The 24,006-nt window shown below is 44.2% G+C and overlaps 1 protein-coding gene and 1 long non-coding RNA gene across 19 annotated transcripts; one reads left to right on the top strand and one right to left on the bottom strand.

Annotated features, from left to right (window-relative positions):
- The first annotated feature begins 12,043 nt into the window (after nt 1-12,043).
- Nucleotides 12,044-16,142, top strand: LOC125546144. Of its 3 annotated transcripts, none has more exons than XR_007300457.1 (3): nt 12,134-13,658; nt 13,691-13,767; nt 13,866-16,142. It is a non-coding gene; the product is annotated as an uncharacterized LOC125546144 (long non-coding RNA). The 3 variants fall into 3 exon arrangements; XR_007300456.1 differs by having other exon boundaries at nt 12,139-13,658; nt 13,691-13,974; nt 14,884-16,142; XR_007300455.1 differs by having other exon boundaries at nt 12,044-13,658; nt 13,691-16,142.
- A 203-nt stretch (nt 16,143-16,345) lies between these two features.
- LOC125546142 (WAS/WASL-interacting protein family member 3-like) lies at nt 16,346-23,116 on the bottom strand. 16 transcript variants are annotated; one of them, XR_007300450.1, is made up of 13 exons: nt 22,691-23,116; nt 21,843-21,978; nt 21,716-21,749; nt 21,260-21,323; nt 20,512-20,589; nt 20,331-20,389; nt 19,298-20,238; nt 18,708-18,766; nt 17,917-17,988; nt 17,324-17,389; nt 17,130-17,195; nt 16,865-16,957; nt 16,346-16,736 (listed from the first exon to the last, which is right to left on the bottom strand). XR_007300450.1 is itself a non-coding variant. In XM_048710304.1 (12 exons), the coding sequence occupies exons 7-12, from the start codon at nt 20,176-20,178 to the stop codon at nt 16,641-16,643; spliced, it is 414 nt and encodes a 137-aa protein (XP_048566261.1). In that variant the 5' UTR covers nt 20,179-20,238; nt 20,331-20,389; nt 20,512-20,589; nt 21,260-21,323; nt 21,716-21,749; nt 21,843-21,981; nt 22,691-23,114; the 3' UTR covers nt 16,346-16,640. The 16 variants fall into 16 exon arrangements, 5 of the variants coding, with proteins under 5 accessions (XP_048566261.1, XP_048566259.1, XP_048566262.1 ...); XR_007300452.1 differs by lacking the exons at nt 17,917-17,988; nt 18,708-18,766 and adding an exon at nt 22,067-22,289 and having other exon boundaries at nt 21,843-21,981; XR_007300451.1 differs by lacking the exon at nt 17,917-17,988.
- Between the last annotated feature and the right edge of the window lie 890 nt (nt 23,117-24,006).

Genomic DNA, 24,006 nt, shown 5'->3' with positions numbered 1-24,006 from the left:
AACAGCTGGCCTCGCTTGTCGCGCTCTAGTCTCCCCTCTGCACACCGTCTCCACCGTACCCCCGATTTCTTCCGATGCCCGCCCTCCGCCGGCCGTCTCCCGCACCGCCCTTCCGGCCCCACCCGTGGCTCCGGCGGCTATCCTAGATTCCTTCGTGTGAGTGTTCTTCAATTCCTTCCGGTTAATCCCAGATTTCATTCTTGAAATATCTTCGCCCTTGGTCAGGCAAGCCAACAGCGAAGGGAACCAACTTGGAAAGCAGATCGGCACCGGCGGCTCCGGCGAGCGCAGTTGCTGGGTACGTGCCTTCTCTTTCTTCATTTCTTTCCTACCGGTTTGGAAGAGGTCTATTCATCCTCCGATTCCGACTACTTGAGTTAGTATTGAATCCGATTCGGTGCAGATATAGAGCCTCGACCGAGCATAAATATGGAGACTCTAAATATGAGCCCAGGACTACTCGCATGTGGTCATTCATTCTGATTGCCTCTCAGTGATTCAAAGGCTGCGATCTTCGGCCCAGGACTAGTCCATGGTGGGATCGATCATTTCTGACATCAAGACGGCCAGCTGAGATCTGTCGTCCATGTCTTTCCAGCATGTTCATCGGCACCCGTGTTATCTTAGCTCATGTTCTAGCTAGGTCTAATTTGAACTCTTTGAGTCTTTGTTTTTATCACTCTCCTTCGGATTGCATCCGGGAGACTCTTTGTAATATGTTTGCATGATTAATAAAGGCCGACGTTCTCTCCAAAAAAAGGAACATAGGAACTCCCGCTTGTGCGGACATGGCTATTGACTTGAAACAATGATTTTGCTGGATAATAGGCATGGTAGAACATTAAAAACTATCATCAACGAGACACCTAAGACATATTTTGAAACTTCAAAACAGTTTTTTTAAAAGGGAATATTTTGAAAAGGCAAACTTTTTTCAAAATTGAGAATAATTATTTACAACCTAGAATATTTTCTGAAAACACAAAGATTTTTGGAAAAATCTCAAATATTTTTTGAAGATATGAACAATTTTTGAATCTTTAAATAAATTTCTAAAAATAGTTCATTTTTTAATTTTTTTGATGATTTTCTAGGAACATGAAGATTTTGTAAAAAGGTAGCATTTTTCGAAACTCCACACAATATTTGAAAAGACAAACATTTTTTGGGTCTAAGAACAGGTTTGGAAAAATGAATATTTTTAAAATTCCAAAACAATTTGAAAACACGGACATTTTAGAATTTATGAAGAAATCAATACATTTTTTCTGAAATTTTCAAAAAAAAACTTTTGAAAAATTTGAACAAAATTTTAAGGTTTGGACCAATTTTGAAAACATTGAACATTTTTTAAAATTCTGACATTTATTTTAGAACGCAAACAATAATATTAATTTGCAAACTTCTTAAAAACGGTGTTTTTTTTAAGATTGAATTTAGACGGTTTAGCTTCGATTGAGGTTGTATTGTGTACCAAACTCACACGGATGAAATTAATGTAAGGCTCGGAAATTTAATTGAGAAAACAATACATGTATTCTACAACTTTAAACAGGTCCATACATTATTTTTGGTTAAAATTTACAAAGCAAACTAGATACATAACAGAAAATACAGGAAAGAACACTCAAGCTAGCTTGTTTTCAAACAAACAGATTTCATACGATGGGATCATTTAGGCAACCTCCCCCGGGAAAATATATGGTGCACTGGAGCTTGTGGTGCTACCGATGCACCGAACTCATATTGTGCTTTTAAAATGTTCAAAAAATTCCGAAAATAATTTAGCACACTCACACAACATCAATGTAGGTTGTCACAAAAATTCAAGTCAAAATTCAAAACATAACTCGAAAAACAAAAATGACAATTTCAACACTGAATAGTACATAACATAAGGGCTTTAGATTTGACTCATTATCACACTGATGTCAAGTTTGTCATTTTTGTATCTCAGCAAATATTTTAATTTTTCATACGAAATTTTGTGACATCATACATTCTATAGAATCCGGTGCAGTGCGGATGCACCGGATACGAGAAGGCTGAGGCATCTCATGGGACAGAGAAGCGGCGAGATTGATGATTAGGTGCTACTACTAGGGCACATCATATCCAACGACATCAAGGCACATGAATGGAACTACACCACTGAATGAAGAGACAAAACATACAGAATGCAGAGACCAGCCCAGCTGTAGCTCCTGCTTAGAGCATCAGCAGCCAGAGCAACAACAAATCCAACATCTTGGCATTCTGTAGTCAAGTCCACTGAGAAAGAGAACTTGTTCCGAAGGAATTCAAGGAAGTAGCAGCATGCAATTTGAAGTTGAGCAAGTCGTGAAATGCCCAAGGCGTACAAGTTAGATTTTGCAGCGGATACGGTCTAGCTGAGCTTTAACATCTGGATAGGGTGTGAGGAGAACCTGAGCAAGGCTCAAAGGACCTTCACGAGTGATATCACTATCAGCTATCAAACATGAGAGATAACCAGGCACCTGGGGGCCAGTGATGTTTTCTTTCTTGGCATCGCTGAGGTCATACCTGGTGTACATGTTATAAAACTTGTTTCCACCAAAACTGCCGTAAGTGCAGTTGCCCTTGATGGAAGGAACCTTATCTGCGTCAACTAACACGCACCTGCCAGAACTTAGAAAGAGCGCACAACTTCCGATACCTTCGATTGGTTCAAGTACCTTCCGCTCAACGTCCACGCTGAAAAATTCAGTGATTTCGAGATCCACTCTAACAACCAGCAGTTTACCAGCAGACTCCACGAGAGCACCAGTGTAGTGCATTTCAATCTCCAGTATCCTCTCAGCATACCAAAGGCCACCAGTCCAAACGATCTTATATAACATTCCTTTCAAACTGAGCACATAAACATTGCCTGCACAGGTGACCATGCTCCGGAGGCAGAACGACTCTTCCTCCTTCAAAGCAGCATCATGAATCTTCACCGCGTAGAGCTGGCCCGTGGGATCAGCAGAGTAAACCACCGCATTACCACCGAGCAGTACGTATTTGCAGAGGATCTGTGGGAATGAGAAGATAATCGTTGGTTCGGAGCCAGCGAGAGCGATTGCTGCCGCAAAAGGAAGCATGTCACCAGTCAATGGGTTGAGGAGACGAGCGGCATGCAGACGCTCCCTGTCCCCCAGGACGAGGAGACCGTCAGATGCACCGACCAGGATGTAGTCACGGAGCACCGGAAGGCGCAGACGGCGGAAGCATCCTGTGGTGACGTTGAGGAAGAGGGGCCGGCCTTGGTCGTCGTCTGCCCCGTTGAGCAAGACCCACTGGCGTGGGCGGAAACGGAGGTCGGCGACCGCGGCGTGCGGAGATGGCTTGGCGACAGAAGAGCGCCAGCTGGGGCATACGGCCCTTATGCCCATGTACTCGTCCACGCCGCTGGTGGAGAGGAGGCAGTCGGCGATGAGTTGGACGAGCTCCGGGTGAAGCGACGCCCATTCCGCCCGCCGCTTCTCGCTGCTGCAGACGCCCTCCTCCTTCATGGCCGCACCACCAGATTAGGGTTTGGCTTGGAGTGAGGCTGGATTTGGGGATTTGGGGTAGAGGGCGGCGGCTGATAGCAGAGAAGCTCGGCCGTAGAGAAAACTAGGATGAAGGTGGTGCTGTTGGGCTTGGGCTGGCGGAAATATTTGCAGGCCAGAATATGTGTGTGGATCTACGAATAAAGATATGTGTGTGTGTTGCTGAGTTTCAGGCCTAGGGCTCGTTACAGATTATTATTTTTCCCCTCAACTACAACAGATTGGGATTCCCTAAAAGAACGGAGGGAGTAAAGCCTCATTTGGTTGCCCGAGGAAACATGCCCTGGGTAGCAAACCCCATCGGGGGATTTTGAGGGTCAGGTAGGATCCCCTTCTACCACGGGGGAAATCTCCCAAAGTCCACGTTACCAAATGGCAACACGTGGAAGGGGGCAAATTCCCCAGAAGAAGATAAATTAAAAAAAACACAAAAATGAAGGATTCTACGCAATCAATTCTGAAACAGCTCAGAAAAATACCATGAATACTTACGAAAGGGCAAACAATTCTAACCAAGGTGGGTGAATTAATTGACCCTTCAACTGGCACATGGGATGAGACGCTGCTTGAAGCTATATTTTACCTTGTAGATGTTCGAAGGATATTGCAGATTCCTATCCATTATCAAGCTTTTGATGACTTTGTTGCATGGCAGCCAAATAGAACTGGAGTTTTTTCGGTTAGAACAGCGTATCACTTGCAGTGGTTACACACTTTCAGGGCGCATGCAACTGAGATAGAGAGACCAGGAGGGTCCGCCCCCCTAGCAGTATGGACTACTCTATGGAAACTTCCGGTCCCACGTAAAATTCAGATTTTTTGTTGGAGGATTCTGCGAGGAATAGTGCCTCTAAAAGCTATACTGGCAAATAGACATGTTGGATCCATTGGTTCTTGTCCTATTTGTCACCAAGGGGCAGAAGATATCCGACAACTTCTGTTTAGATGCACGCATGCAAAGGAGCTATGGGAGTGATTGAGTATGCTGGAATTCATTGAGCATTCATTGCATGTAGATAGATCAGGTTCGGCCATATTTGAGTATATGTTGTCACTACCGGATAACCACCTACAGGTACATCCAAACGTCAATTTTAAACAAGCTCTGGTTGTAGGAAGTTGGTATCTATGGTGGATCCGACGGCAAATCACGCATAATGAGTCAGTACCACCAACCTGGAGATGACCGATCTCAGTCCTATCTATAGCAAGGAACTTTCATATGGCTTCCTCACGTACTGTAGTATTTCCTGAAACAAGATGGAGTAAACCTGACCCAAGATATACTAAGCTAAATGTCGATGCAGCATTCTTTGCAGATGAGGGGCTAGGTGCGACATCGGCTGTGCTTCGAGATGACAGGGGGAACTTTGTTGCTGCACAATGTAAGTTCATCCCATATGCGGCCGATGCTATTACCACTGAAGCAATGGCTATGAGAGATGGTTTGGCATTTGCAAATTCTCTCGGTTTTAACCGGATCGAGGCGGAATCAGATTCACTCGAAGTCATTAACTTCTTTACGGGTCACACGAGATGGTGGGATGAAGCAGCAACTTTATTTGCAGAGTGTGTGGATATAGGGACTATGATCGGGAAGGTCACCTTTAAGCATTGTCTTCGCTCTTGTAATCAAGTGGCTCATGTGCTAGCAAGTCATAGCTATTGTAATAAGTCTTCTTTTAGTTGGTTAAACGAGCCCCCTGACATTATTGTCGGTAAGCTCGTAGACAATGTAACCGTGTTTTAATTTTAATAAAGCTAGCCATGATGGTCTTCCCTCAAAAAAAAATACTTACGAAAAAAATACACATATATTCAAGGACATTACATATAATTCTAGAAATCACATAAAATCAAGGAATTTGCAAATGTATAAATAATCACTGATTTACACTATCATCTTCGGACACTCATGAGAATATAGTCAGAACTAAAGATGTCACATAACATAGAGAGGCAACATTTCTTAGTTACTCTAATACAGAATAAGAAATCAAGTGTCACTCCACTCGTGCTGAGTGGCGATCTAAATTGGGACTACGACCTTCGTGAGCTAGAGGTGTAAGAATGTAGCCGACTCCAACAAAAATTGTGTTGTAGCCTCGTCTCAGAAGTGTAGCCCCCCCTGATTTATACAAATGAAGGATCATAAGCTGGGAAAGAGAAGCATATGAGAAAGTATTAACAGATTCTAATATGACATGATAACACAAATCGCATTGGCATTTCAGTTCCGATCTTTTATGTGCAAAAGTCAAAATCGCCGAAAAAGACCCGATTGGCCAGTCCAGATTGGTTATCTGAAACCAATACTGACTAAGACATACTCATACAGATCTTAACACTAATACAGCAGAACAAAAAATAACTTTTGCGATCGCTGGTGACACTCTTAAGCCGATAATTCAATTACAACGATCTTATCATTAAGTAATGGGGATTAGCCTACCAAAGTACAGAGATTATAGATTATACATATAAATTAGGAAACATGAAATACAAAAATAGTTAGGAAAATTATGAAATAATTCAACCCACCTCAACAGTTACACGAGTCGAGTCCCAGAAAACCTCATAGTGTCTAGGATAAATTTATCGTGCCCCCAGTTTTTCTTCTTTTGGGGGCCCCCAGTACATCCATATACTACCCTTTCTTCTTGGTGCCCCCAGTACATCAATATACAACTTTTGCAATCATATAATAAAAAAATACTACTCTGGCGGAATGATTACAAAAATAATTCTGAAGAATTGTTGCCACAGCTTGGAACATATAGTAATTGCAACCGACAGAAAGCACAACTTACTCCAGATAAATCAAATCACATACCTTGAAAATGTAAATTGAAAATCTGAATGATAAATGCTAATCTACAGATGTATATAGTGACCCTCATCTAAACACATAGACCAAATGTTAATCCATGTATTATTGGAGAGAGACCAACTAGCTCCTTATGTTTGCAGAAGTTGATCAAAGGATAACATCAACTAGATTTAATTTTCTATGGAGGCGCTGCTAGGGTAACATCAAATGATCAATTCAGAATAACTCATGTTATTGCAAAGGAAAGAATAGGCAGAGTTCAGAAACAAAGGTTCATGGATCTACAAACAGTCAGATGGATAGAACTCAGGTTCGGATAAAACTCAGGCCAATAATGGCGCAAAATAAATAAAGATAAGATGGATGTAGTGCAGAACAAGAAAATATAAGATGAACTGTCTACACACCTTATGTTCTCTCCATTGCAGAAATTTCCTCCTTCAACCAATAAAGTCTAAGACATGAGTCAGTGGTGTTGATGAATATTTTTTGTTTTATTTGGTGTTGCGTCCTTTGTCATGTGTGAAACAAACTTGACATCAATAGATCAGTATATCCATAGATACAAGAAGAGTGTTGAGCTATGCAAAGTGTATGATGCATAATGGCATGTAACTGCACATGCTGTCTAAAAAGTATGCCATGGTGAATTTAATTGCAGAGGATACCAAAACTAAAAATACATATTTATAACTACGAAAAAGCATAAAAATAAACAATTGTAGTATGTACTGCCATAATGATCTAACAAAGAAAAACGTTCAGTATTTGCCTGTCTACACAAAAGCAATTAACTTGCCTAAACCAAAGTTGACAAGACTCACCAGTAACTAAATGCAGCAAATCCACTGCATTTGCCACATTCTTCAGAATTGCACCTAAATTCTAATGTATGCAGCCAATAATCTAACTTCAGTAGACAAACTGCCACACATTAGGCAATGCTTTGCTCTGTAGTAACAAGAGTCCAAACAAGAAAAATGTTCCTTTAAAGATCCAAATTATAGCATCGGACCTCACAATCAATCACAAGAGCCAATTGACCAATCAAAACACTGTGCAGATCTAGGGGAGAGAAGCAAAAGGAAGAGATTGTGCTCACCGTTAATTTGACAATGGTGGGAGAGGTCCAAGATTCTGATTAGCTGTAAAATGAGGAAAAGACGCTCAGGTTCGTAGATCTGGAGCAACATCATTAGTGCTAACCGAGGCATCAACAAATAGGTGGTAGTGGTGGACGAGGAAGATGAGCGGGCTAACCTGGCTCGGAGGACGAGCAAGGTGACTACTAGCCCATTGCTGTTCGTTTGAGGAGATATGAGCCGCGAGGGGTAGTCGATCTCGCCGGAAGTAGAAACCGACCTCTGGGCCGTCGCCATCACTGGGCAGAGGATCTTAGCAGGAGGAGTAAATAGCATAAAACTACTACTTTACAGGCTAGGGTTTCAAAAAACTACCGGTTTTTAAATTTTCTCAGATAGCTACCAAATGGGCAGTCAGCTGTTTCAAAAAACCCCAAATCATCGATGTTAAAAAATTAAACAGGTTTATGACAGGTTGAGCCCGCACCTAAACGATCTGTCTATTTGACCGTTTGTTTGACCGTTAACTGACATGTGGGACCCACATGTCAGTGTCTGCAAACTTTTCAAAAATGCCATCAGGTCCCTGTAAACTTTTCAAAAACGCCATCGGGTCCCTGCAAAGTTTTGAAAAAAGCAATCAGATCCCTCCCGTGGCCGTGCGCCAGCAGCCGCCGTGAGGGTCGCCGGCCGGCAGCCCTCATCGCCGGCGAGGTCACCGCCGACCGCCGCACTCCAGCCGCCACCCACCGCCCGCCGCCACCCGCCGCATGCCCCCTTTCTTCTCCCGCCTCGAAGCTCGCCGGCCGCGGCCATTGATGCCTCGTCTGAGCTCGTCCCGGCACCGCGCCGCCGCGCCCCGCCGGCAGCAGGACCGCCCCCACCTCCGCCTACTCTCCGCACGCCGACAGCCATGTTGCGTCTCCTGCAGGAGCGAAGCACGCGCAGGCCCCGCGTGCTCTCCCGGAATCCGGGCGAAATCCGGGCAGTGGCCGCGCCCCGGGGGCAGTGGTGGAGGCGGAGGAGCGGCTGGCCGACACCGACGAGGTGGAAGGAGGGGCGGCCGGCGCTGGTGGAAGGAGCGGCGGTCGGCGGTCCATCGACGTCCTGGGGAAGAAGAGAGGCAGGAGGAGTGAAGAGAAGGAGGAAGAGAGCTGACATGTGGACCCCAATTGTCAGTTAACAGTCAAACTGACGGTCAAACAATCAGTTTTCTTACATGTGGGTCCGAATTGTCATAATCACGATCAATTGTAAAGCACCTGATGTTTTGGGTTTTTTGAAACAGCCAACCACCCATTTGGTAGTTATCTGAGAAAAATTAAAAATCGGTAGTTTTTTGAAACCCTAACCTGTAGAGTAGTAGTTTTATGCTATTTACTCTAGCAGGAGGGAGGGGGTGATGTCGCCGGCGTGGTGAGAAGCTCTTGGCCGGAGGCGCGGGTGGCCGCTGGAGGCACAAGCTCGGGAGGATCAAGTCGGCGTCGTCGCTTCTCGAGGATTTCCTGCCCGACCTGACGAGATCAGGGAATCGCTCCCGGGGAAGGGACGTGGAAAGGGCAGGGGTCTCTCTCGACGGTGTGCTACCAAATGATGCCGTGGGCTGCCCCGGGTCAACTCGGCCGTGGCTTCTTCCCCCAGGGATAAGGCCGGGATCCCCCCCGGGATCCACGGCAACCAAATGAGGCCTAGTGTATGTGTGTGTGTATGTGTGTGTATGTGTGTCTATGTTGTAATCGATGTTTCTATATAAAAATCTTATAGGCGCAGGGGGCAGGGGCAAATTGGCGGTAATTCACCTGACCTTTGTGTAATCAAGGAGGAGGGTGGTGGTGCTCTGAAGTAACATGTGTGAGCTAGCCTGACAAAATAAGTGCACAAAAAACGAGGTATTTGATCCTCCTGTGGATTTCTTTGAGAATTAATATAGGTCTTAGGGGCTACTGAATATTCGCGTATTGTTGATTTGAGAAACTTTTTGGCATCCAGATTGTGATGATTGGATGACCCTCAAGTCATTTTTGTAAACCAACTCAGGGCTAACGGTTTCTTTAAAGAGCCCAACCTACAGTTCATCATCGTCCTTTGCTAAAACCTATACTTCAAAGAAATATGTACTCTTAAACTATGATTTTTTTTTCTGATTCTGCGGTGCCCTCGGATATTGGAAACCGATGTATGCCTTGAGGGCTACTGAGCATATTAACATGCTCGGAATAAAATAAAGGATATGAAAAAAAGGATGCCTTTGACAAGGCAGATAAACATGTCCATCACCCTGACCTTGATAGATTGGAATTAGCCCAAGGCGGCATGGAGGCTGGCACGCTGGTTGGCAAGGAGGGTTGAGCTCGTCATAGTTTCCTTCACCACTTTGGCCCACACCTGGAACTTTGGCACGCCGTCATGTGGGTTTGGAACCACACGAGCCGTGGAGGCCGAACTGGCATTCGACCTCGCTTCATGAACTGGAGATAGGAGTCTTCTCCCTGGTATGTATCTTTGTCACCCACGACCGAGGTGTCAGCATTGGTCATGGAGTTGTGAGCCTCACCCCTAACGTTAGACATTAGGGATGCGGGATTAAGCTCGCCTTCCGACACCTTGGTTTCGACCTGGGGGGGGGGAGCGGCTTCCACCTCTTGAGTGGTGGGAGCAACCTCCGCGCTGGCACGCGGGGGAGGCCTCGGAGAAGTGATGACACCTGATCGCAATGGTTTGTTGCTTCCCGTGAAAAGAGATTGAAACGTCAAAATGATACCCGCGAACGGGGTGACTCCTAGGGCCAAGGTTTTTAAAAAACTTACTTGGTTGGTCAAATACTAAACTCACTTATTATACACTAAAGTGGGAAATGCGATTACTCGTGAACAACCATAAATCTTTATTTTTGGAGGTTTGAATAATACCAATCAAACGAGACATATTGTTTTGAAGAGATTTTATTATTTTGAACTAGTCATTCGATTCCATTTTCATGATTTCCATGTGGCTTATAGCTTTGACATGATTTTCTTAATGCGGTAGAAATGATATTAAACATAATTGACATAGTTTCAATTCATAGCTAAGAATGTGCACATGATATTTAGCTGTGAGTTTATAAATGTTTTTTAAGGGTTTATAAATGTATTGTTATAGATATTTTGAGGCATTTTCCTAATTGGTTTATCTCTACTATTAAAGGAGAATCGAACGTCGTGATGGTTCGACCTCCCCTACCTTACGTACGCAAGTCCCCCGATCCCTCGTTACCGATTCCCATCTCCCGTCATGCCTCCCTCGCGCAAAAAAAATCTCAAGGAAAGGGAAAAACGACTGCCGATTAAAACGCAAAATCGAACCAAGATCCACGCGTGCGGTTACCCCCACCCACGACTCCCACCACCGCCACCAGCACGCCGATCCAAGGCCCCGATCCAATCCCCTCGCCCTCCAAACTACCCCAGCCTATGAATACCTTCGAGTCCAGGAAGCTTTGGTCGTCAGGGTCGTCGTCGAGGCCGCCCAGAACGGCGGGGAGTCGAGGACGAAGACGGTTTTGGAGGAGCCAGAGCCCATCGCGGCTACCGCTGGCAACTCTTCGGAGACGGTCGAGGCGCGGGAGCTCATCTGGGAGGCGAAGAAGTCGTTGAAATCGGTCGAGGCGATGTTGCTACAGCGCTGGCAGCGGAGCAGGGGCACTCGCACTTGGACCCTGCGTCGTCAGCCTTCCACTGCGAGCAGCGCCAGCACAGCGCCTGGGAGTCCATGGCGATGAGCGCGAAGGGGTGCTGAGCCTTAGAATAGGCGCGGGGACATACCCCTTGGGGATGAGGAGAAAACGGCAACAGCAAGGACGAGCCATGGAGGTGGTAGTGGCGAGGAGGACGCATCGGTGGGCCTCATTAGCAACGAAGTTAACCCCAAGCACAATCAGCGGTTTATTTCCAGAGCTCAGGTGTGCTTGTATTAATGTTTCAAACCTCTACATTTTAGTTTGGACCAGATAACTCAAGTTATTGACAATAAAATGGATGGAAAATTACTGGTGTTTCTACTTGCAAAACGTGCAGTACATAGTGGAGCACATAATACCACATATTTGACTAGCCTCCTGAATCAACTGTGCGTTTTTGGTGACATATTGTACTGTTCCCTCAAGATAGTTGTTTCCCAGGATTATACTGCTCATTCATGCTTCTGATCGTTGACTTTCTAATCATTGTACAGTAGCATATGAACATGTTCTTGGGGTAGTACAGTAGTATAAATGGATGTTTGAAGGTAAATGAGTATAACAACATTACCGAAAAAGGCTTTCGCCCGATAATTCATCCTGGAGCCCGGGCTCATCTGCACCTGATAAGCAAAAAATTCAAAAAAAAAACTAGAAAAATTCAAAAAAATCCAAAAAATATTCTGGTGGTAGATAAGTTGATGCGTGAAGTCCGCTCCAAAATTCAACCCATTTGGACATCTGAGTAGGCCTCGGCAAAAAAGATAAATCGGGTCAAAACAGTTTGTGAACAGTAAACTTTTTCACAGATCCCGATTTTGTCTTTTTTGCACAGACTTGCTCAAATGTCCAAACGAGTTGCATTTTGCAGCGAACCTCACGCCCCTAATTATCTACCACCCGGATTTTTTTGGAATTTTTTGAATTTTTCTAGTATTTTTATTTGATTTTTTTCCGTGAGCGCGGGTGCAGATGAGCCCGGTGCAGATTCACCGCACTCGCTTTCGCCCCGCTTTATATATAAAGCAAAGATCAACAACATCCCAGTACAGACGCACTCCACCCCAACACACACACACACACCCAAGGCGGGATACAAAGGCGCTGAGCGCAGCAACACGACCCCTAGCACTACAAGAGCAACCGGGGGCTCCACAAGTGAACACGCCACCGTGAAGAGATGAAGCCGTATATGACGAGTCGTGGGCTTCAAGACGGTGCCTTCAGGAAGGTTACGACAACGGAGCGCCGCCACCGCCCGATCCGAGGATCAAAGTTTCCCTAGGAGCCACACGAAGACAATTAGAGCCGCGACGACGCCTTCAGGAAGGGAACTACGCCATCGTCGGTCCGTCCGAAGACAGAGCAGGTTTTCACCCCGGACAATACTCACCGCACGAACGCCGCACCCCGACAACCACGCTGCCCACACGGCCATGGCCACCGGGCAACACCAAGCGACAGGCTCTGCCCAAGAGCACCGCGCAACCACCACCAGGGCCGCCGCCCCGGCATCCGAGGCCTAGATACCACCTCACCCGACACCCGCCACTACCCCAATTGAAGAGACGATCGGAACCAGGGCAAGCCTCCATCGATTCGTCCTGCAGCACCGGGCGCGAGACGAGCTAGGTCCTGCTGCCGGGCGCGAGACGAGCGCGGTCCTGCTACTGGGCGCGAGACGAGCACAATCCTGCTGCCGGGCGTGAGACGAGCTCGGTCCTGCTGCCCGAGCGCGAGACTAGTGATGAGCTGCAGCATGGAGAGGGTCATCCTTCAACGGAAATAGCACCCGGACGACGAGGAGATAGATCAAGGGCTGTCACAAGCCGCCTACGGACGAGCTGACGCCGGTATAAGCCAGCCGCCGCCGCAGCCGACTTGCCAAGGCACCGTGGAGCCATCCACGGCCAGAGCAGCAGCCGCCCCGGCCACTGCCCAACCCGCGCCGTCCGACGAGCTCCAGGCGTTGGAGCCGCCGGGCACGCACCCGCGCATCCAGCCGCCCCCAAGCACCCACCCTCGAGCATCACCCCAACGCCGAAAGGACGGAAAGGCCCCATCTTGAGCTGGAGACCCCCGACCTCCCACAATCCAGCCCGCAATGGGCCCCTTGCAGCACCGCCAGCCACCAGGAAAGCTGGATCCGGCGCCCATCCAGCTAGATCGGAGCGAAAGCCGAGGGGTGAGGAGTCAGAGACGGCGGAGGGAGGGAGCCGCCGCCCGCCACCGCCAGCCGCGGCCCGCCGCCTTGCGCACGCCGGCGCGCCGCCTCGCGCCCCGCCGCCGCACGCCGCACGCCGAAGCCCAGCCGCGCCACCACTCGCCGAGGCCCGTAGCCACGCGCCCGACCGCGCGCACTCCGGGACACCGCCGGCCGCCGCCCAAATCCGCCGCCCGCAGACACAGGGGAGCCGCGAGAAGACCTCCCGCCGCCGCTGTCTGCCGCGGGCTTCGCCCAACGGTGTCCTTCGGTGGCAGCGCGAGGAGAAGAAGGAAGAGGGAGGTGGCGGCGCGCTAGGGTTGGGAGCCCCCGAGTCGCCCTGGGCAGGGGCGACGCGAGGGAGGTGTTTCAAACTTCAGGTAGTACAACATTCGCCATTTGTACATAGAGAATAAAAGATCACTTTAATATGTCTTTTTGTCAACCACGGTAACTGGTGCACGTTGAGTACATGAAGACCAACGGGTGGAACTGGGATAAGTGGTTTCAAGCAGAGCAACATCCCAGAGTTCTCCTTGGAGGCGACCACCTTGTAGGATCGAACCAGTGTCAGTTCAGGATTTCAGGTCAGTTTGGCTGGTCGTTGGCTCGTTGCTGGGTAAATTCTTCTCCTTGGTAGTGAAAACTATGTGAGGATAAACGAATAGTTGTCACTGGGATTGGATGTGCATTCTGCATTGCAAATTTTTTATGGTGGTTCCTGCATTGCACTTAATTGTTGTGTAGACTCGATTTTGTCATGTTTCATTCAATAGCCATGATATGAGACCGAGGACAATATAAATATATCCAATGTGAATAACTATGAAAAATTTAGTTGTGCCTTATCTATACTGGTAGAGATATGATACTGCCATGCATGCTGGCTGACTTTCCCGATGATGTTGTCTGAGTTCTAATAGTCCAAGTCTCCGTATATGTTTCAGAACATTAATGATCTTGAAGATTATGACTTAAGTAGGAAATTTAGAGGCAAAAGTATACAAATACAGTCAGTAGATCAATAATTACACTTTATTGAAAAAATATTAGTTTCAGTTTGATTTCCGTTTATGCATCATCATGCACTGAAATTTTCGTTGTCATTTTGCGAAAAACATAAATGTGTACATGTATGTTCCTTCCGTCATGCTAAATTATACAGAGTTGGAATTATTTGTTGTGATAGAGCAACGACTATAGATGTAACTATTAGATGTACTGAAAAATGTGAAGAGCATATAATAGCTTAGGCCCCTAATCTATCCCCCTTCTGTTTTGATTTGATCATTCATCTAAGCACAAATTCAGTTTCAGTAACTAAAGGTATATGTAAGTTTACATTTATACATTCTTCACTTTCTGACCCATATTTGTATGAAGGGCGTGTGTCATACACAGCTGAAACTATCCATATTGTAATGACTCTCCAAGCATATGATCTGACCAAAGCTTACTATGTTAATTCTAATTCTAATTGTAATGTTGCATACCAGATAAGGGACACCAATAGTTGGGTTGTAACTTGAACATCTGATCTGATCATCTTGGCATCTCGGCCTCATATGTGAACGGAATTGGATGTGTTGAGGTAAAGAAGTAGATGTAGGTATTGGGAGGTAATATTAGCAAGGTGGCATGACCAAGGAGTCAGACAGAAAATGCTTTATAAATCAATGCAAACAACATGCTGCAATTTGGTAACGTTGTAGAAATGTCAAGTGGTACTCCCACCGATCCAAAATAAGACGACACCTATTTTGGATCGGAGGGATTGCGTATGATTTTTCCAAGAAAACTTGATCCTTTTAATCTTAGAAATCAGCTGAATGGTTACTATTGCAACACTTAAATCACTTAAATTTCATTCATATAATTTTGGTATTTATTGTTCCTTGCTTCTTGACCTATCAATTAATACCCTCCCCCTAATTTTTGTTGTTGCAAATAGCAACCACTTGATTTTAAAAAATTATGCAGCTGCCTATCTGAAAATAAACAGTGATCTAGCTTTTGAGGTTTTCATGCAATCTAATAAAATATTAACATTATTTAGACAAAGTAAAAGTTACTTCTTTACTGAAATATGTTTTATCGTGGTTGCAGGATTTGTCTGTCATTTGCCCAACCGTGTTCAGTAGACAATCATCGAGAATGATTGTACCTGGAGAAGAAGACGACCATTGACAACAGAGAAGAGGAGGTGAAGAGTATGAACCTGGACAAGAAGACGACCAATAAGAAGAAGATGATGATTTTCCGGCTGCCACAAGAGGAGCTGGATTATTACCTTACCTTTCAAGTGAGACCCATTTGGCAAAGTCTGGCTCTACGGGATCCTTCCACCGCTGCTAAGGTGGAGGCAATCAACCAACGAATTCTGATTGAGCAGGAGAAGATGAGACAAGAGTACGAGGCCAAAGGCTATGTCACGTTCGAAGCAGAGGTCACCGACGACGACGAGGAGGTAGAAGACGCAGCAGCTCTTTGTGTCACTGCACAAGAAGAGGAGAAAAATTATGAAGCAGCAGCTCCTTGGATTCCACAAGGAAGAGGCCGAAGGAGATTTCGCCCGAGAGTCGTCAAGCAAGCAGGCCGCGTTAAGAAAATAATAATTTAGGCTATTCAAGCAAGCAACATTGGAGTAATATTAGTTGGTCATTGGCCAATTTCATTGTGATTTAACAACCGGAATCTCTGTATCGATTATGTTGGTGCTGTTGCAAATTCAGTTTAAAGCCGTTTATTGTTTTAAGCCATGTCCAATGCAGAGATGTGCTTTGTGAAAAATCAGATACTTCCTCCAATCCAAAATAAGTGTTTTAAGTCATGACACTTATTTTAAAATCAGAGAGAGCATCTTTTCTATTTCTTCTCGCTTGTGATAAACAAGACTGGAAAAAAAAATCAGCTGCTTAACTTGTCTAAGCACTACAAGCGGAGAAGATGGTGTAGGTATGACCAAAATAAGTCATCGGACCAGACAGACTCAAACATACTCCATTTACATCATTACATGGGCATCTCCATGAAATCTTCTTCCCGCGACAACATATAACTTGTATGGGAAGAAGTCACGTTAAATCCATGCGACAAGAAAAGAAAATCTCCCATCACCAGATCCATCAAATGCGTCCAAGGTCATTTCTACACGAGGCGTGTTTTTTTCTGCTTTCTCGAACTAGTTCGTTCTCACTTTTTCCAAACCAAAATGATTCACAGACTGTTTGGGAAAAGAAGCAGTCACGGTCCATCAAGCCCCACAACACCACCTGGCCTTCAGATCCCACTCATGCTCATCGTCACTAGGCTCAGCTGCCCTGACGGAAGTCTCTTTCCAATCAACCATCTGGGAAAGCAAAAAACAAAATTCTAGTATAAAACAAGCTCACGAAAAACCGAAAACATTATTTCATTGAAGAAAACACAACGAGGTCATAAATGATTGACATGCAGCTAGCAAAATGATTTCCTCACCGGATGCTTGACAGTGGCCGGTGGCAGCGGTGGGAGGTTAGTAGGGGCCAGAACGGTGACGGTGGGCAGCAGCTGCTGCTGCAGGTTAGGTACCTGACAAAATTCACTTCAGGTTTGAGACTTCGACGGAGTTTAACGTGGCTAGAGAAGCGGGCGACACAAAGGTTTGAAATAATCAAAGATTATATGGTCGATTTTATTGTGCATACAAATGTGACATATGTCCAGGCAAATGTATCACATGAAGAGACAAGACTGCACTTACGGTGGGGGGAGGTGGAGGCAGGAGGCAAGGCGCGGTAGGTGCTAGAGCTGGTGGCGGCAGTACACTCTGCACATTGGAACGTGATCAACAAATGTAGGAGTACATGCTAAAACAAGTTTTGCAACGCCTTCTCATAAGACAGTAACATAAATGGTTCAAGAGAGTATCACATGAAGAGACGAGACTGCACTTACGGCGGGGTGAGGTGGATGCAGGAGGCAAGCCGCGGTGGGTGCTACTGCTGGTGGCGACAGGACACTCTGAGAATTGAAACATGATCAGCAAATATGCATGCTAAAGCAAGTTTTGCAACGCGTTCTCATAGGACAGTAACATAATTTTTCAATTGAATTTCAAATTCAAGGCAAAAGAGGGACTCGTTCCTGCGACCAGTTTTTTTTTCTGAATTTGACACCAGCTGCTTGAATGCGCATCTATGGAATTTTGTTTTGGCAAGGCTTTTGATTTGGAGTTGTTTAATGCATAATGCCTTTTCTAGGGATTTTATCTTTCATAAGGTACAATCAACTTTTGTTTCATCGTCATCTTCCCATAGACTATGGTGTAATTTATTCACTTTGGATTTTTTATGGGCCTTAAGATTAAAGTTATACCTATTTCAGTAAACAAACTACAAATTATTTAGAAAATATTAGCTAAATGACTCATTGTAGATTCTTTCGAATCATAACTTCCATTTTAGGCCAGATTTATGCTATGTCACACTATACATAGTTCATAGGTATGATTCTTTTTCAACCAAAAAAAGTTAAGATTATATGAAAACCTCGATATTCTTTGTTGATAGGTATGATTCTGGAATCAACACCGGATCAATAACCATTAGATTGGCATGGTCCTGTACAAATGGAGAAAAGAGTACACGAGTAAAAAATGCATAGTCTTTGTAGTGACATATTGTGTTTAAGGTATCTATTCTAATTTACCCCACATGATCGCCGTGTCAAAATTGGTTTTGCCACTGGTGGAGTGGTAATGCTACTAAGAGCAATTCTTTGTTGACGTTTTGGATCGAAGACTATTAGCGTCGGCTGATAGAAATCTAAGGGAGATCGACCAAGTGCATGTGGGGCCAATGACGTCGCCATAGAAGGACAGTCCATAGCGGTACACCGGACCTAAGCCGCGGAGTGTGTGCAAGTCAGGGCCACCAATAAGGAAAAATAGGGGAGCTTCCAGAATAATCCTCTCATGCCGTGAATCTTCTAGAAAGTTGTGTACAATGTTATAACAAACTTTGCTAAAGTGAAATCCTGAGTAAACGTTGGTCCATCTTAGTGCACGATGTCTTAATTTAGCTATGTCAAATGATCATGCAAACAAATAAATAAAACAAAAGTTTGAATGTATCTATATACAGGGGCAGACCCAGGATTGGGCTAAGCCCCGGGCCCTAAACTAGCTACAGTGCCCTACAGTGCCAAGATTGCTATACTTAAGGCGCTGCTAATTCTTCACGCCCAGGGCCCAGGCCCCCCAGCCTGGGTCCTGGATCCGCCACTGTCTATATAGTATTAAAATGAACTTTAACTCCATAAACTAATTTATTTCACTTACAATCAAAAACACTAAAAAAATCAATCTTGCACAACATTAGAACATTCACCTATGCCTACCTGAAAAAATGAAACTATTAAATTTGTGCTAAAAATTTGAATGTAATAATGCAACAAGATAAACATGCAAGAAATATCATACTAATATAATTTTTCCACAACACAGGTGATCATAAAATACAATTCCACAATATGCATAATTAGGAAATAAATGATAAATTGATAACATATATATATTTTTATATAATTAAAAGGAAAACATACCTAAGACGAAACTACGACCGCAAATGTCTTATATTCGTAAATTTCATCATATTCTAATCCAAATTTTCTTTGAAGAAATCAAATACTAATCTGTTTTCATTAAGAAAAAAAACTATATGACATTCTAGCCCGCGCATCGAGCGGGCCACCGTGCTAGTTTGTAAAACAAAAATGTCTGTTGATCACGAATATATGTTCATTCAGGAAAGAATGGCATCAATGTTCATACCACAATTTATTTGGATATAATTAGGCATCTACTAAGAATATTGTTTTGTCCTCGCTCATCCTCAGATCAGATGCTCAATTATTGGTAAAGGAAATCACCTTCAAGCTTGCTGCCTAAACTCCAAAATGCTTCCTTAAGATTAATTTTCTACATTGATGAACTTAATCTTCCTTAACGAGGGGATAACAAGCAGAATCACAAAGTGTTGATGCAGTGCAAAACCAATAGGTGATCACTCTGCATTGAAAAAAACCAAAAAAGAGATGTCTTCGCACTTATGTGCATATGCTTAACAAAGAACACAACCTAATGCACTGGATCAGCTGGAATGAAAGAAATCACCTTGGTTAAATAATCAATCCATGTTACTGACAATGTTCATTTGTATAAGAAAAAACATGCAGAACACAAGTACCCAGTAGGCGGCACACACATAAATTGTACACATGATAAAACAGGGTAGCATATTGTCTAGTAAACAAACAAATATGTAGGAAAGTACATCCAATCAGGTCCAATAAAATGCTTAAAAGAAGATGCTACCTAATCAACAAAGAAACAACAAAAATACAGAAATTAAACGAGTTGTGTAGCAAAAAAGAAAATGGTAACCGCTACTACCTCCGTCCCATAATATAAGATCATTGCTTGCAAAATGATCTTGTATTATGGGACGGGGGGAGTAGTATATAGCAATACAAAATGACAGCTAACCATGAACATCAGAAAATGGTAAGTAATAAAGCAAGTCGCACGACTGAAAAACCTTACAATGCCTAAAGAGACATAAAATCGTTGAATACTAATAGATGAGAGATGCCAATATCCTAATGGTAGACATAAAATCGTTGAATACTAATAGTGGAATTTTCCTGTCAAATAAAGCAGCGGACTGTAATACTTTCACCCTCTTGTGAGAATAAGAACCACCTCATCTTGCTAGAGTTACAATACCTACCTCTAGATATTCTTTGTTCATTTCCTCCCAAATTATCTTTTTCTACTGTGTCGTTTACTCAATTTGAAGATACCCGTGAATCTACAAAATTAATGGAGAATTAGAGATAATGAAAAACCTATCTGGTCATATTTTAGGCTCAAACATGTTCAGAGATGGATGAATAAAGGCACCTCCACATCATCAATATCAGAAAAACTTTCTAGATCAACATCAACTTCACCGTTTTCACCTAAAGATGGCAAATAGAATTAAGAAGTTGATCAGGAGCAATCAACTTAACAACACGAACCCAAAAGCGGATAGGTAGACTGAACTGAAATTACTATTGCATGTTAAGGGTAACTAACAAACCTTCCACGTCAGGATCCTTTGAAGCCACATAATTGTTTGCAATTTCACTATAACTAATTGTTGAAGATTTAACTCCCCCTAAATCATGCGTCAAAGAAGGCTAACTGAATTTCCAAAAAATAAATACATATAGAGCATACAGAATGGATAGTAACAGAAAGAGCTAACACAGATGTACTGAAGAGGCAACATTGCAACTTGTTCCTTTACCGAAACATTAAATGTGTCACTTAACAGCTTCCTCTGCCTAAGACTATCACATAGCTTGTAAAATACAGCTCAAGTCATCCTTAATTGATTGATACATGTTGCATCTGATGTGTCAATGAGCCTAATCAGTACGTTAGTTCTGTAGTTGTCTCTCTCAACTAATGACCATACTTCCTACCTTTACCTCAAATTTTTCTACCATCTCTGTTTCTAAACCAAAGAGCCAAGAGAAGAATTATAACAGATAGAGTTCTCTGCCTCAACATTCTGTAATAATAATATCTTTGTTGATCCATGTCCATCTAGGTTAATATGAAATCTAAAAGAAAATGAATGAGCTAACTTGGTACATCATTACAAATGATTACTTGTTAAGAGAAACATGTTAGAAAACAGAGCTACTTATAACGAGTAATAGGGATGTGGAACTTGTAAAAAAAATCTGCTCCATCTAACCAGTAATAGGGAGCAAATGATTATCGGTAAAACAGAGCTACTTATAACCAGTAAGATGGGACCTCAAGTAGCGCGTACTTACCGACAATCATCGCAGTGTAGTATCGTGGCTAGACCACACCAGCAGAACAGCTAGTAAGGAGAGCCTGAAATGTGTAGAAATACAACATGGATTCCTAAAGTATCATATATGCTAAGTGATGAAACATGATGTAAATTCAACCAAACGGATCAGCATGAAAAGAAGTTTCCGAAGAACAGGCCACCCTATATGCCAGTCATCACATCTACATAAAGCATCACATCTTCTATCTCATTAAACAAGGTGAAAGCCCCTATTGCAGCTACACAAACGAAGCATTACTCATAAACAGTATTAATGATGAACTACCGATAAGGGGCAAAATCTGGTGCATGGACGTCTAAATTAAGCTGGACTGTCTGTCAAATTAGAACCAGTTCATATGCTTTTTCCCAAGAGCAATCACAACCTTACGACTATAAATAAAACACAAGGAAATGATCGCACAAAACTCACCCGCCAAATCGAAGCTCGCAGCGTCATCCTTGGCCTGCAATACAAAAGCGGACCAATCAATCAGTACGCACGAGCAGCACAACATGTCAACATGTAATGCAAATTAACACTGAGGAAGGCACGTAACTACAACAGCGGCGCGGGCCACCAGCCCTCCCCTCGCCCGTGCCTCACTTGATCCGAGCTGAATAGGAGGCCATCTTCTTCTCAAGCTCGTTGGCTCTAGCTTCCGCTTCCTCACATTTTTCTTCAGCATGCAGTGACTGCTATTCCAGATTTAGAATAAACTTAGATAAGCCCATCATAGAAAAGACCAGTGAATTGCACTATAATGATGGTAATTGGCACTACCTGTTTTAGAACACTTCCATTCTTTTTCTTGTAGCATATCAAGTTGTAGGACATCAGTGCATTAGTCCTCAAATAGATAATATTCACTTGGCAAGATCTGGCCTGGCTCGCTATATTATTTTTAGTCCGATGGCTACTGTACTGAACTTTTCTATTTGTCAAAATGGTGTTGGCCAAACTTTTCACGAAGCACCAACACCGTTTTAGGCTGAACATTATGTACCTAAACAAGTGAGTCGACTCAGTTCCATGTTTTTCTAATAGCCCTTTCCCCTTTCTTATTACATCTACTTGTTGTTTCAAAGCAGGCTGAGTACCTGATTTGCAGAGCTAATGGACGTGAGTTTATGGCCTAATTTGTGCTTTTAATTCGAGTAGATTCTGAACCTGTACACTCTGTTTTAACTGAAGATATATGTGCAAAAATATTGAGCCTTTAGACTTGTTCATATGTGTAAAAATCTGCTCTGGATAGGTGGAAGAACAGATCATATTCAGTGCAAAAAGTGAAGCTTTACACTTTCTTTTTGCAGAGCTAATGGTTGTATCAGTTTATGGCTGAGTACCTGAATCCAAATTGAATCAAACCGAACCAAGGGGAGAAGAAGAGGGGCGTGAGAGTACCTTGTCGATAGCCAAACTCGCGTCGTCGCTGCAATGCGGTCAGAGAAGTGGCTGCACGAGAGCGGGGGAGCCACCCCTCCTGCCACCACGGCCACAGAACGACACGCCGCCCTCGTCCGGCCTCCCCTCTCTCCCTCGCCCTCCGGCCACCGCGGCCATGCCGCCCTCATCCTGCCTCTCCTCTCTCCCTCGCCCTCCGGCCATCGCGGCCACGGAACGCCACGTCACCCTTGTCCGGCCTCCCCTATCTCCCTCGCCTCCACCCTCATGCCTCGTTCCTGCAACAGTCACGGTGGCGATGTGGATTTGGCGGCGAATCAGCAGGGGAGGGGATGATGGGCATGGGGCTGGAGGAGAGGAAACGAGAGAGAGACTTCGTGGGAAAGGCAGCAAAAGGAATCCATCTGGGGGAGGTGTATCCACAACGAGAGGGCGCCCTTTATTTCCGCCTTAATCGCTGCGCTTTTCCTCCGCTTTTTTTCTCCTCGTACTGTTCGTAGACACGTGGCATCGCTCATTGCTCGCCCTTTGCGCGATTGTTAATGTGTTGTATGTACCTTTTTTTTTGTTATGAACATTGTTTTTAACATTGAGTGAATTATTGTCAAAAATATCACTATCATTTTTTTAAATGTGCACCATTTATATAAATGTTATGAATTGTTTTCTGAAAACACGAGAAGAAATTAACATTCCCCAAACATTTTATAATACATGATGAGTTCAAAAAACAATTAAAGAATTTTTCCATATATACGTCTATATTTTAGAGCAGTTTTCACATATATGTATACATATAATTAAGGGAATAGGAAAAATAGGAACGCAAATCTCACACTTGAAAATTGGGGGTGGGGGGGGGGGGGGGGGTTGTGAGCTGACAGATCCCAACTGTGCAACACTGGGGCCAGTCGCCCTATTCTTTCATGGCCGAGCCCGGGGCCGGCGTCGTGTGTAGCACCACAATCCATGCCAAGTACCTTGAGCACAGGCTTTTGGTGGCGATGTACGGACGGATCTCCACGACCAACTAGTTTTTAGATTAAGAATCAGAGCTACCGATTTCCTTAGTAAAATCATATCAGTACAAACAAGCACCAGACCAGCCAAGGTTAATAACATAACTGGGTCCAAAAACTACACTTACAGCTACTCAACAGAAACAACGCCAGATTCTGGAACTCACCATGGTTAAATGGCTTGTGCCCCCGTGACTTAGCACCGGGCATCTTTGCCATTTCACGCAACAAGAATTCGTCCGTCCAGCAAGCCCTCACCAACAACAACTGGATCTCTCTCATTGACACTTTCAATGG

This window comes from Triticum urartu, chromosome 3 (genome assembly GCF_003073215.2).
Source record: "Triticum urartu cultivar G1812 chromosome 3, Tu2.1, whole genome shotgun sequence".
NCBI classification, from domain to species: domain Eukaryota; kingdom Viridiplantae; phylum Streptophyta; class Magnoliopsida; order Poales; family Poaceae; genus Triticum; species Triticum urartu.
This window is presented reverse-complemented; position numbering and strand designations above follow the sequence as displayed.